Genomic DNA, 13,269 nt, shown 5'->3' on the forward strand with positions numbered 1-13,269 from the left:
AAACTGCCCACCTAAATGCCACAGAAAGGGAGCACTTCTTTTAAAATACCTCACTGTCTCACGGGGCTGCCTGCTGTGTATTTGGTTTATTACAACAAAGAGTGTATAGCTCATGTAATTGCCAAAACCAGCCAACCATTGGAGCCTATTGTAGCCTGCTTCAATAAACTGTCAACATGATGACATACAGCAAGGCTACAAAAAGGCCACAGGTCTTTGCTATCATGTACTGTAGAATCATATATTTGATGGCAAAATAAAGTGTGGTGTAAGATATTTCAATCTTACTTATTTCACTTTCAAAAATACTAACTTGATCTTATAGTTTGCACTCAATTCTCCCACTTGTAGCAAAGCCAATTACTCATTTTGACCATGTAAATATAATGCACTGTATTGTATCAACACATATTGAATTTACAGTATATTGCACTTGAATGCATCTGGTAGGTTGTGTGTATCAGCCCGTTAATAAACCTAGACACACAGACATATGTATTGAAAACATAATCCATAAATCCAGTTCAAATTTCTCAAATAAAAAAGGGACTATACACCATCTTTGAGGCTTTACAAATAGTATTACATTTTATTAATATATTTTCATAAAACAAGTTTAAGACTGTATCAAAAACTCAGTAAAAACATTAGATTTTTAACCATTTTTTCTTATGGTGATATCAGATATGAAATGTACATAATTCACATGTTGTGGTTTCTTTGTTCCCCATCATACTGAGATAATGCATTATTTTTTGTGATGGGCAGGTAAACGTTCTTTTGTACCCTCACAAACTATAAAGTCTTTTTTTTTCCATGATTGTGATCATAAATCTAGACATACAATTAAAAAATAAAATTATTTCCCACTCTGGCCCTCCCTTTCCCGACTAGATTTACTGATAAAACACTAACATTATGGAGTTGTTTAATTTCACAGGCACACAATTATGTACATCCCCTTGTCCCCATGCCTCATCTGAACTGACAACAGGCAGTGCACTAAACATAACAGTGCAACACCTAGAGGCAGAGCAGTGATAATACAGTACTCTAAGCCCACCCTCCCCTCATACTACCAAAACCAACTGAATAAAAGACAGTGGATCCACCTCATTGACTATGTCGCCAATTCTCACCCTGCTGTGAACCACAGCCTTCCATTGGCCCCTTCATTATGCTGTAGCAACCCCATAAGGTTTGCCTTGTGACCATAGACATCACACCTTGGCAACAGCAAACCCAGTCATCTCACAGGCAGGTTCAGTGGCACACACATTTAAAAAATAAAATAAAGTAATTATTTGTTTTGTAACTTAATGAGGCTACATCTACAACAGGCGTGATCAGTGTAATGTCCTTTGTGATCAAGTACCAGAGGAATCTCAGTCATGTGGTGAGTTCAAGGATACAAAAAGACATTTTTCTTTCTCCTTATTGGACTACCACTTACTGCGTTCAATTCTGCGCAAGACACATAGTGCAAGGTTTAACAAGAATTTGCATAAGTGCAAGGATTGCATGTTATTGTCAAGAGGGAGCAAAGCATAGGAGAGGGAAAGATTAAAGTCTAAGAAACAAACAGATCTTTGTGTAAATAAAGTGTTTCATGCTTTCAGTTTGGCTTTTTGTATTTCATTCCCCTCTAGAAATAACAGGTGCAAAATCTTAGTAAACCTAGCTGAAGGACAGATAAGAGTGATATAGAACTCAAAGATTAACATTGTGAGGGAGAGCCTCAGTCTGTTGTCATGGTGACATCAGCTCAAAAGGCCCTGTGGGCTTCAGTCTTTCCTGCTTCTTTATTATTTTCTATACAATAGAAATAGTACATCATTGAAGATAAACTTGACTCTTCTTGGCAAAAACAGACAAAAAATAATATGCAAGAAGTCAAAAGCAGATCTGAAGGACAACGAAAAAAACAACAGTGCTGGAATTACAAACTGTTCCCCATCGATTTGCCCTGTGCCAGTAGTAGAATTGTACGATACAGTGTCTTATCCTTGATGGTCAAATATATGGGTATGGTTGCCTGCTCCTCTACAAAGTCAAAGCCATTTCATTGAACACATGTAAAATTACTCCTGTAGTAGTGTTTAACAAGCATCCCTACATTGCACTTGCTTTCTAAACTGAAAGCTCTAGTGTGCGTTAGGGAGGCACATAGGGAGGTGGTGACCTGTATGAGGTCATGTTCTTGGGGCGAGAGCCTTTGCCCTCTATGGGGACAGTAAATGGTGGTGGTGGCTGGTACGGAGGGGCATTAGGATCATCATCTTGATAAACAGAATACTCCTCCAGTAAATCCTGGTCAAGCAGGGTACTGTGGGGACCAGCCATGTTAGGGTACTCTGGAGGGGGAAGTGGGGGCTTTTCCTCCTGAAGAATAAGAGGGATGCTGGAGGACGGAGGAGACTTGGAATCATCCAACTCATCTGCAAATATTATGGGGACCCCTTTCTTGATGAAAGTGGCCTGCTCCTCTATGGTCATCTTCCCTCTACGCTTCTTGCGGTAGCAGACCATAGCAATGATCCCAGCTATGAGCAGCAGGGCTGCTACCACTACAGCAGGAATGACAGTGTGTAGGTAAACATCATCACTGCTCCTACGACCTGTCCCAGGTGATGGTGTAGCTGTAGGTAGAACAGGCATTGGTACGTCTCCTGGTGGGATGAACGTGTAGCTCTGACATTTATTTGTGCCACGAATGGAGATGTTAATGGGTTTAAATTCTGGCTCCATGGCTTTGATGAAGGCTAGTTTAGGTGTCCCTTGGGGATCAGAGATCCTGTTGCTGAGAACAGTGATCTGGTCCTTTGGGCAAGGACTCTGCTGGAGACTGTTGTTGGTCCATTCCACAACAATGGAGCCACTAGTAATGTTTCTCAGAGTTACTGAGCTGCTGTTGCGATCACCGAGGGCGTAAGCCAACTTTTTGGTCAAAAGAATCTTCTTATGGACATCATTGCTTAAAGTTTTGGGATCACCATGGAAACGAGCGGCAAACACAACTGATGGTTTGTCATTGGTAGACCAACGGTTGACTTGAACCTCAAATGCATCCATGATGCTCATCCCACCCTTATCTGTGGCCAACATGAAGTACTCATGTTTCCCATCATGCTGTTCCTCTGGAAGGCCATACAAAAGCTGGATAGTGCTGTTGAATTGGATCCAAGATGTTTCACTCACTGCTTCTTTAGGGGTCTTCTTCAAAGTCAAACGCAGCTTATCAGTAGTACCATCCTCCCTGTCAAAGAATGTATCCGGAGGAATCTTAACCTCGAAGTATGTGCCGACCCATGCATTCACCTGATCAATGGGGTTGCGGATCTCTGGGTTTTTATTTACATCTGGAGCCAAAGAGAGAGTAGTGGTACGTCTGGGCGGTTTAGCAGTGGTGGACTTGGGTTCCCGGGGAGCTGGGGTGGAGGTTTTGGTTTTCTTGGGTTTCCTTGTGGATGAGGGTTTGGGTCTTTTGGTGGTGCTTGGTGGTGTTGGCAAAGCAGTGGCCTCCACAAATGTAGGCCGGGTCATGGTAGGCTGAATTGGGATGGTGCTTGTAGTTCCTAGTACTCTTGTGGGTTGGGGAGGTCCAAAGACAGGTGTGTGGGCTATCTGATTGATGACTCTCATAGTGGGCTTCACTGGAAGAGGCAAAGGGCCTCGGACAGGAGGAGCAGAGTTGTCTGTTGCTGGAGCAATAGAGGGTGAAGTTGGGGTAGGAACAACTCGTACAGGGGGCTCTGGGTGAGTAGTTGGAGGAAGCAGGGAGGGCACTGGAGTAGGAGTATTGTACAACTGCCGTCTGACCCGTTTCACTCCATGGGGCTTTTTATTGACTATGTGCCAGCCAACCACTGGGTATCCCAGCCTGGCTGACATAGTCCCATCCTTTGCTGAGGATTGGACGCTGCTAATGTCAGGGATACTGCCCTGGTCAAGGGCACATCCAAGTTTCCATGACAGTAGGGCCCCATTTTCCACCACCTTCTTGGCATTCCCTGGTCCAGCCATGAAAGCAGACATGTCAAATAAGCGGTTGTTGACAACAGGGACCACCCTCATGTGCTCCAGGGGCACATGTGAGAATTTTCTCATAATGCCCTGTAAGTTGACCCTCTGTTCAGCAACCATCTTTGTCAAGTCAGCATCCAAGATGACAGTGAGGACAGTGACAGGCTCCTCAGAGCCACAGGTGAAAGGCTGGATGCCACTGATATCGGATTGTAGAGTGAGCAGAGCTGGCTCAGTGTCTGCCCGTTCTTCTGGGTATACTTCAATAGAGAAGACAGTACTGGGGAACACTTGGCTGCCAGTCTTCTCAATTATCTCCTCTCCAGACACCAAGATATGATACACACCTTTATCCTGCTCTAGGGCCAAGCCCCTCAGAATGCAGCTTTCTTTGTCCCAATATAGCCAGGAGGGTAAAGTCTCCTTTCCCATCTCAGTGAGCTACAGGAGGAAAAAGAGAAACACTGTTACTGTTTTATAATATTGGGATACTTTTAAGATGCAAGTTAAGTCAGAAAAGGAAAAACTTAATTATTTAATGATAATTCACTTAAAGAATAATTACTAATGGCCATTAAAAGTTAGCAGGACCAAAGTGATGTCTTAAAATTACATACTTAATTTAACTAAGAATTTACATTTTATAATATGGAGGTTGTAACGTAACGAAATGTTTGGTAATTACTAAAACGGTAAATTAATTAACAGACATATTGTAATTCTCTGTTTGAAATTGACCAAATTGCTGATGAGACAGGAAACTAGAAAAAGCACACAGAATAAAGAATACTTTCAAATATCTAGAGTAAAAGCAGAAATGCTTTCACCATCTCCCCTACCCCCAACCCCATCTATATTCCATTCAGTTTATCAAATCTTGCCAAATATGAACAGGAAGCAGAGTGAGCTACTATTCATAATAACTATGTGAGTCATCACTATTCATTTTGAGTTATTACTGTATGACAGGATATCATTCTGCATCACCACTTGGGCCAATAATAATCTCATCTCATTCACAAGTCAGACTGGAACAAATTGCACCACAGTCAGCTTCAATCAGCAGTGACACAGTAATCAAAACTGAAGGGATAAATACTATATATTATGTATTTCTACAGTGACAGGGAAAACACTTTGGTCCACGAGACCACTGTAGCTATTAATACAGATTTTTTCAATGTAATTATTATATAATTCAGGTTGTTATAGTACAAGGTTTAAAACTTTAATTTTTTATTCAAGATAAACATAAAGATTAGGGAGGAATACATTTTCCTCAGGCTGGCCCTCAATTAATACCAGGGTTGGATTTATTCAAACAAATAAGGCACCTCCCAAATAAAAACAGAAGGGGATCAAACCATCGGTCCATCAACAAAGTCCTCCCATACTCCCCACTTAATTTGTAGTCTCTTTTTTTCAACGCAATCCCTGTTATCATTGACTGACTAATTCTGATCTCATTTAATTAATGTTAAATAATTACATGCAATTATATGTAAATACCAACACACTGATATTACGTTAAGAGGGATTCAATATAAAATTCCGAATTTTCCCACATAAAATCAACACTAGTTTTATCTCAACATTTATTTTTTTCCATTTTGTCTTCAGTATACTTACATGGACATTACAGGTTGCATTGGCAGGTCCCAGTGGAACCTTCAACTGGTACACCTGGCCCACGATTGCAGAGGAGTCAGGGATGCCAGTGTGCACTCCCCCATTCTTTGCAGAGGAATCTGGGATAGCCGTAGGCGGCCCTTCACCAACTGAGGATGCTGCAGCCTGGAGCTCAGAGAGCACAGAGGACTGCATAGAAGCCTCTAGCTCTACAGATATCATCTCCACCAGTGTCTCTTGCTGCTTTGGCACAGTGCCCTGGGCCATGGTCACCAGAAACCCTATTACCAGGGGGATAGTCCTGCGCGAAAGAAGCCTGCTCCTCCCAGCATCCCCACAGCTCATGTCTCTCCGTTTATAGTGCATAGCAATAGGCCTTAGGGCTGCCCAACAGATGTCTGTGAACAACTTAAGAGGCCACATGCACTGAAGTCAGTCTGATGATATGCTTGTGGGTCAGATTCCCTAGTTATTGGCTATGCTCACAGATGCAGTGGTTCCTCTTTGTTGTCCTCTGTGATCCATGAAGATATCTTTGGCAGCCTGTTAGACAGCCATGTCAGCCAGCTATGTGAGGAAAAAAAAAAAAACAAAGTGTGACAAAGTGTCAAGTGAAAAAACATCAGCACAAACATACAAGTAGTATTACTGCTTAAACAGTTAAGTTTCTGTGGCTACCAATTTATACTCAGTGATCTCAGAGATCTCCCCATCCCAATACTACCAACATAGTTTGTATATTGCATGCTAAAACTGCATATTATGCGTTTAACACCATAGTTTGAAAAGGGTATATGGTGCTACAATAGGTTATGGTGCAGCACCATAGTTCTATTACTTTAAGAGACCTGATACTGCAACATGAAATCACTCCCTGTTTACCATCTAGTGCAATATATTTACTTGGCTTGTGCTGATTGATGATTGACAATATTAAGGAACTAAATTGTTATAGAAAATAGAATTTAAAATCTGCTCCCTACTGTGCATTTACAGAACATGTTTCTGGTGGAGTGGCATGCCTGAGCCACGCATGACCCCCGGCTATTTTCCCCACTCCACTATCTTTATGCACCGGGTCTATTTTTTAGGGACCGGCTCGTGTCTCTGAACCATGGATTTCACTTATGAATGTATATAAATGCCTGTAATTGACAGTTGACTTAAAATACATTTTTAATGGTGCATTTCATTTGTTACAGACTTATGTCTCATATGAGACATAAGATATATATATACAATATAGACAATATTTGGAATTAATAAATCACAGCACAACGACAGGCTAAAATACAGATCCCAAAACACACGCAATTTTATAAATGTTAGGATAAACACAATTATCTAAATCTACTGAAATGAAATGTAATTAAATCATAGGGTTATTGTGCCAATAGCATAAATTAGATTTCCATTTTCTATTTAGACTAAACACTTCGAAGTTACAAACATTATTATTATAAAAACGACATGTTGATCTCCTTCTGATCTTCACTTCTCTGTCATGTCATTTTCAGTAATAGCGATTCTCACGAGATCCATCAGTGTCAAAGGTTGTTGTCTTGGTTGTAAGTTTTAATTAGGTGCCCTGGGGGTTGGAATAAGAGTCTCCGTTGTGCTGACCCAGCCAACCCCAATCCTGTAGCACTCAGAAACGGGCAGAGGCGGGTCATCCAATTGCCTGGAATCCTAATGCCTGACTGGCACAAGGCTGTGACGTCAACTTATACACTTCAAAATACTGCCTGGTCTAAACGGCTCCAAACCCAGAAGGAGGAGCCTTCTTACAGAGGGGTCTTAGTAAAATACTTGTCATTCACTGGCCAACATTTTGGTCTAGAATCTACATAATGAAATCAGTCATTTCATTCAAAACCCATTCCTCCAAGAATGTTTTATGCTGTTTGAACTAACCCCCACAATATTTGGATGATTCAAAGAAGAAACGGCCGGAAACCAACACAAATGTTGCCATCACAAACTATTTGTGTATCTACCCTAATATAGGCAGGAACAGCTCATTGTTTTGGGATAAGCTAGAAATTTTATTGAACATAATGACAGGTAGTCCAGTAAACTTTATACCTCCAAATGCAGTAGCAAATAAAGCCAAGCTTCACAAGATTAGTTTGCTTCTCTCTCTCACCCACTCGCTTTCTCCCTCTCTCTCGTCATACAATCAATGATATACATTTCTTTAAACCTAAATAACATTAAAATAACTATTCCAATCCAAATCCTAACAATAACACTATCATTGCTGCTCTGACATCTGACATTCAAACATCTTGTTATATCTGTACCTATGGGAAATACCATCAAGTATCTAAAAAACAAGGGCAAAATCCATAACATCTTCATTTATTTTTAGTTCCCACTGTCTAAAGCTGTTTTTTTATCATCATTTAAACCCATTTAATAAGGCTTGTATTCTAAAAGGTGGCTTATTATACAGTTCAGTGACTGTATTTTCCCAGCTGAATGGGGCACAAAGATTTTTAACAGAAAACATTGTTGCAGGTTGGAGTGATCAGAATCTCTGTGGGAATTGACGGTAATGGGCGGAAATCATGCAGATTCTGTACAGACCTCTATCCTGTGGCTCAGTTTGGTCTCAAAGTAAAAAAAAAAAAGTAAGTAAAATTGATCAGAACGTCCCTAGACACGCGGCCACTTCTAGGGTTTTCAGAACCTTTAACTGTAAGACCAAAGCATCAGTGCCCATATCATGTTGCAAAAGACAAGAATGAAGGGAATTAAGGTTTAAAAAGGCTTACAAGACATTGGCCTCACACCTCATGTGAGTATTTTGTCCTATAAGGCTTAAATCTTATAGGACTGATGTAAATCTTCTAGCACTCTATAATTGTGTGTTGGTCGATTTATTCTCATTTTACCCACAACTCAGCCTTTGGGAAAGCCAATAAAAAACAACATACATTACTATAAATTGTATATCAAATTATCTCTGACCTATCTGACAAATCAATATTCAGCCTTCTGTTAACCTGCCAAATTCTAACCACTGACAACTACTTTTGCCACTTTGGTTTCTGTGGATTCAAGTACAATCCCTCACCTTCACTCCCTTTTACAATAACTGCCCACATTATTCTGATCTGATCATACAATTGTAAGAAGCTGGTATCTCTGTAAAGGTGTACAGCTCAGCGCTATTGAGACAGGCCAACCCACTGCTTTTGCATTTGAAAATGTATGATTCATAACTAGACAAAAACTTGCATACTAAGGCAGCTAAAGTTCGTTATTTGTTTGCAGGGAAAATCAATTGTGTCAGTAGATCATGTACTGTTAGTAAGTACATATAGGCTAATGTATGCAAGACAAAACAACTCAAACCATATTGTGTAATATATGTATTCTACTTTCAGTGTGAATTACTTTGATTATCTACTGCAGGTATACAGTGTGGTGTTCCTGGCACAGACGTGCACTGTTATGACTAGACTGCCAGCTGAGAAAACTAACAAACAATCAATTCACATTCACAGCTGAACCAACCTGCATGTAGTTTGAAATGCTGGATGCATGTATCAAAGAAATAACATTTCAAACATAACAGAAGATCTTACTTTGAAATAATATTTCTTGTTAATTAAGAAGAAAAGTCACTCTGAAACATGAAAAAGTAAAGACACACTGGTTATCCGTTTTGCTAATTTTACATTTTACTACCTACTCACAAATACATGAAGAGTACAAAGTCATGTCTCGCCTAACCCATTAACCAGGTTGAGACATGCATGTTATCTTGCATCTTTATCTACTGAGTCAGTTCGGTGGGATTTATACCCCATGACCTCCTGTACAGCCCTATCTGAAGAAATCGTACAAAAGAAAAAAAAACAAACACTAAGTCTATTTATGACACATGGTCATGCAAGAACACGTAAAGGCTGAATCTTCAATGGCCTACAATATGAGCGTAAAGACTAAATGTATTGCTTAATTCATCCATCCATTTCTGTTTATATGTAAAACACAAACATTAACATGAAAATAGGTTTTGCCCATAAACTTAATTTAATTCAGAATGAGCACTACACCTCACCTCAGGCTGTTGCCACACACATGTGAAAAAAAAGCAACATCTGAGCATCAAAGTAAGCTCTCCACAATGTGGCCTAGATTCTATCACGCTCTCATTTCACAGTGTGAGTAATTCAGAATCCAATTAAAACAACATCTCATTAAGAAATATGAAACGCTTTAATGTGTCGATTTGCAGTGTTCTAACGTGCCGTTCAACAAAACAATTTTAAAATGAAACATTTGCATAATAGAATGTGTTTGAGATGAGTAAACGTCAACAGTAATGAGAATGTGTCATTGGAGGAAGAGCCCACAATCAAAACATGGCTTCACACAAGAGTACAGATGAAGCCATAGTGCCTGCTGTTGAGAGGATTGACCTTAAAAAACGGTTTGTAGAACTTAAAAAAAAAGAAAAACTTCTATCATGTACTTCATCACTATAGCTCTGCCTATAGAGTGGTCTAAGAACAAAGCACACATTCAAAGCCTTTTTTTTTTTTTTTTTTTTATAAACACAACCTGCCTTAATCACATTTCCCATTGCTAACAGAGGGGATAACTGTGTCTCATTGTTGTCATTATGATCATTTCTTTACAACAGCATTGGGGCTCAGCTATATGGCACTCTTGCTATAATATTCAAGAAATGTAGTTTCAAAAGCCCACGTGCTAAATCAAAGGCTACATAAAAGTGTTATTTACAACATTCATTTGAGACTTGAGTATAATACAACTTGTTCACTTTCCACTGAACACTTATTAAAACCTCACTGTTTATATGACAAGCCCTTTTATGTGTGGTAAACAGTGCAGTGACACAGGCTTGAGTGTAGGTGATTTCTGTCTATTTCACACTGATGCCTGCACTACTGAGGGGGGGGGGGGGGGTTACAAACCGTTTACAACCATGGTATCCATGCTGTCTGTAGTTCAACTGTAGTTAAAGCTTGAAAACCATCAAAAATGATTGGGGCTCCGATGCACAGTGGCACTCAGGGCCAATTGAATTGACGTACCACATCCAGCAGCCTCTAGATAGTGCATGAGCTGAATAACAAACATATCCACAAGACAAGCTTGCTTTGCAATTGGATGTTTCCCTCTACACTGTTGAACAAAGTAAAGCAATATGTGGAGAGAAAACACTAAATCGGCCTTGGCTGACTGAAAGTCTAACCTGGCATGCTGACCTAAGAGCAACTAGAAAACTACTGTATGCTGTCAAAACCCAGTGTTGGAAGTCAACAAATCACTTGTGTATTTTTTATGAATTCAGGAGGTATCTAAAGCATGAAAAAGAGTAAAGTGTAAAACCATGGCAACGCTAAATCTCTGATCAGTAAAGCTTCCCAATGAGTGACACTTATATCTGAATATTAGCCGTTGATATGATGTAACGGTTTATTTTCTTATTTCGTGTAAACTGATTTAACTTCCAACTGCTAATGATTGTGATGTTTCTAGCCACAAAGTCGTTAAAATATATGACAACATAAGGTTAAATCAAAGCTAACTTACTGGAACTGCTGTAACGTTAAACACGTTGGGGAAATTCACGATAACTAATAGTAAGTTAGTTTAAACCAGCCTTTCCCAACAAAGATAAAGACCCTGTGGTTGATAAAATGTCGTTTTAGACGTGCGATTAAACAAAACACCGGAACCGCTATCATAATAAAATGTTTCAGGATCGACAGGAATTAGTGTCCTAGTAGCCAGTTTGGTAGCCAGTTACTGTCTTACAGCTAACGTTAGCTAACTAACTAAAACGTTAGCTAGCTACCGGGCCCGTTTCAGTTGCCCCCGTTTCTGTTAGAGTCGGTAGACTAGGCCTTTTTAAATGATAACGCCACCAACGACGTTCAACCTTAATAAATCATTTAGCAGCCCACACTAAGTAAAGTCTTTCTTTATGGCAATAGTAATCCGCAGCCCAAAAATACAAAAGAGCAAATCAAGTAACTGGCTGTGTTAAGTGCTAGCCTGCATCTGTCCATCGCTAGCGCAGAGATGCACCTGTTTTATTCTAGGCGAGCTGCTGCTGTTGCTGGGGCATCCAACACACAAATCCCTAGCTCTCTCAATATATTGCAGCTAACGTTAGTTCAGTCGGTCTGCACTATGGTGTTGTTTCTAACAAAAGCTTGCTTCTTGGCAATAAGCTCCGCAAGGAAGTGAGCCAGCGCCATCACTTTCAAACGTCGAACACCAAAGTCGAGTTAGAACGAATGGAGTAAGCAATGATAGCCACCGAGTGGGGCTAACTAACAAGCTAACGTCAGGAGAGTGTGCTGATGACAAAAATAGCTGGTTACCTGTCCTGTCGGCGGACGGGAGTCCGTGCTAATTCTGTAAATGAGCCGAGTTAGCAAAGATGACGAGGGTTGCATTTTTAACTATGGTACAGCTAAAACAGCGACATAACCCAAAATTCAAACTGACCTTGTTAGCGAGCTAACGTTAGCTAACTCGCGCCGTAATGTCTCCTCTTCTACCCGGGGAGCGCCGCGGAGACTTCCAAAATGCCATTAAACATGCGCTTTCCCCTCAACGCCACATACAGATATCTAGCATTCAGTAAGTAGGGTATGTGGGCACAGTCAAGGGAAACAGATTTCTCTCTGGTTTTGTTAGTCTACAGATAGTTCACTGCTGTGTGTTGTAATTATGTCGGTGGCAACCCCTCCCTTGCTGCCTCTGTCCTCTTCGCAGACAGGTCTACAGGTTGAGGCCAATCGTGTGTACCAGCATGACTCCGCCTTCCTTTTATTTGGAGACATGCAGGTGAAAAGATCAACTGTTGATGAGTACACATAAATTAGATGCACTGTGCTGATAGTTGCCTTGAATCACATCACAATTACATAGCACCATACTTGATGATGATGATGATAATGATGATCACGCATCACCACGCATGTAATATTCCAATGCTAAAGTGAGGCAACTATTTAATCTTGATCTGACTGATATGAAGTTAACCAGGATAGTGAGGGGAAAGGAAAGGCTGGAAAACTCTTTGCCTGCAAACCTACTCACTAGTAAGCAGAATACATTTTGTCTAGTTGTCTTGTCCAGCACTGTTACAGCTTCATCCTATTTCTAAGGACATACAACACCATTTAGTAATAGTATGTGGCCCTTGTAGGCTTATACTTTTAGGACCTTGAAATCATTGGCATAACTCATTCCTTTTCAAGTTGTAAAAAATGTAATATAAAACTCCAGACTATTTCCGTTAACATTTTGACCGTGAGGAAAGTCACCATGGGTGTCTTTGTTTTATGTAGGACACAATGTTGGCCCTTTATTCATGTAAAGAGGACAAGACAAACAGATAGACAATAGAATAGTTTAATATCCTTGCTTCCTCCTCCTGTGACTTTGCATAGCAACTATCAGCCAACAAACATGGCCAGGACCTTCATGGCTTTATCTCCTGCCATGCATACAGATTACTTAAGTTTGTATTCTTACAATACAGTAAGCATTATTGAAATTCATTCATTCATTTGTTATTTGTAGCATGAGGCACAAAGGTTTACTCACACAGATATACTC

The 13,269-nt window shown here is 40.2% G+C and overlaps 1 protein-coding gene across 1 annotated transcript; it reads right to left on the reverse strand.

The window, feature by feature from the left end:
• Positions 1-1,890: 1,890 nt before the first annotated feature.
• Positions 1,891-12,316, reverse strand: LOC139289285 (dystroglycan 1-like). Its single transcript, XM_070910856.1, has 3 exons — positions 12,151-12,316; positions 5,653-6,219; positions 1,891-4,464 (listed from the first exon to the last, which is right to left on the reverse strand). The coding sequence occupies exons 2-3, from the start codon at positions 6,073-6,075 to the stop codon at positions 2,155-2,157; spliced, it is 2,733 nt and encodes a 910-aa protein (XP_070766957.1). The 5' UTR covers positions 6,076-6,219; positions 12,151-12,316; the 3' UTR covers positions 1,891-2,154.
• Between the last annotated feature and the right edge of the window lie 953 nt (positions 12,317-13,269).

Source organism: Enoplosus armatus, chromosome 8 (assembly GCF_043641665.1).
Source record: "Enoplosus armatus isolate fEnoArm2 chromosome 8, fEnoArm2.hap1, whole genome shotgun sequence".
Classification (NCBI taxonomy): domain Eukaryota; kingdom Metazoa; phylum Chordata; class Actinopteri; order Centrarchiformes; family Enoplosidae; genus Enoplosus; species Enoplosus armatus.

What these genes read in the sequence shown, in the direction of transcription:
- LOC139289285 (XM_070910856.1), bottom strand. Translation starts at nt 6,075, where the DNA reads ATGTGGCCTCTTAAGTTGTTCACAGACATCTGTTGGGCAGCCCTAAGG. An exon ending in ATGCAACCTGTAATGTCCAT is followed by an intron (nt 4,465 to 5,652) that starts GTAAGTATACTG and finishes TTCCTCCTGTAG; the next exon opens with CTCACTGAGATGGGAAAGGA.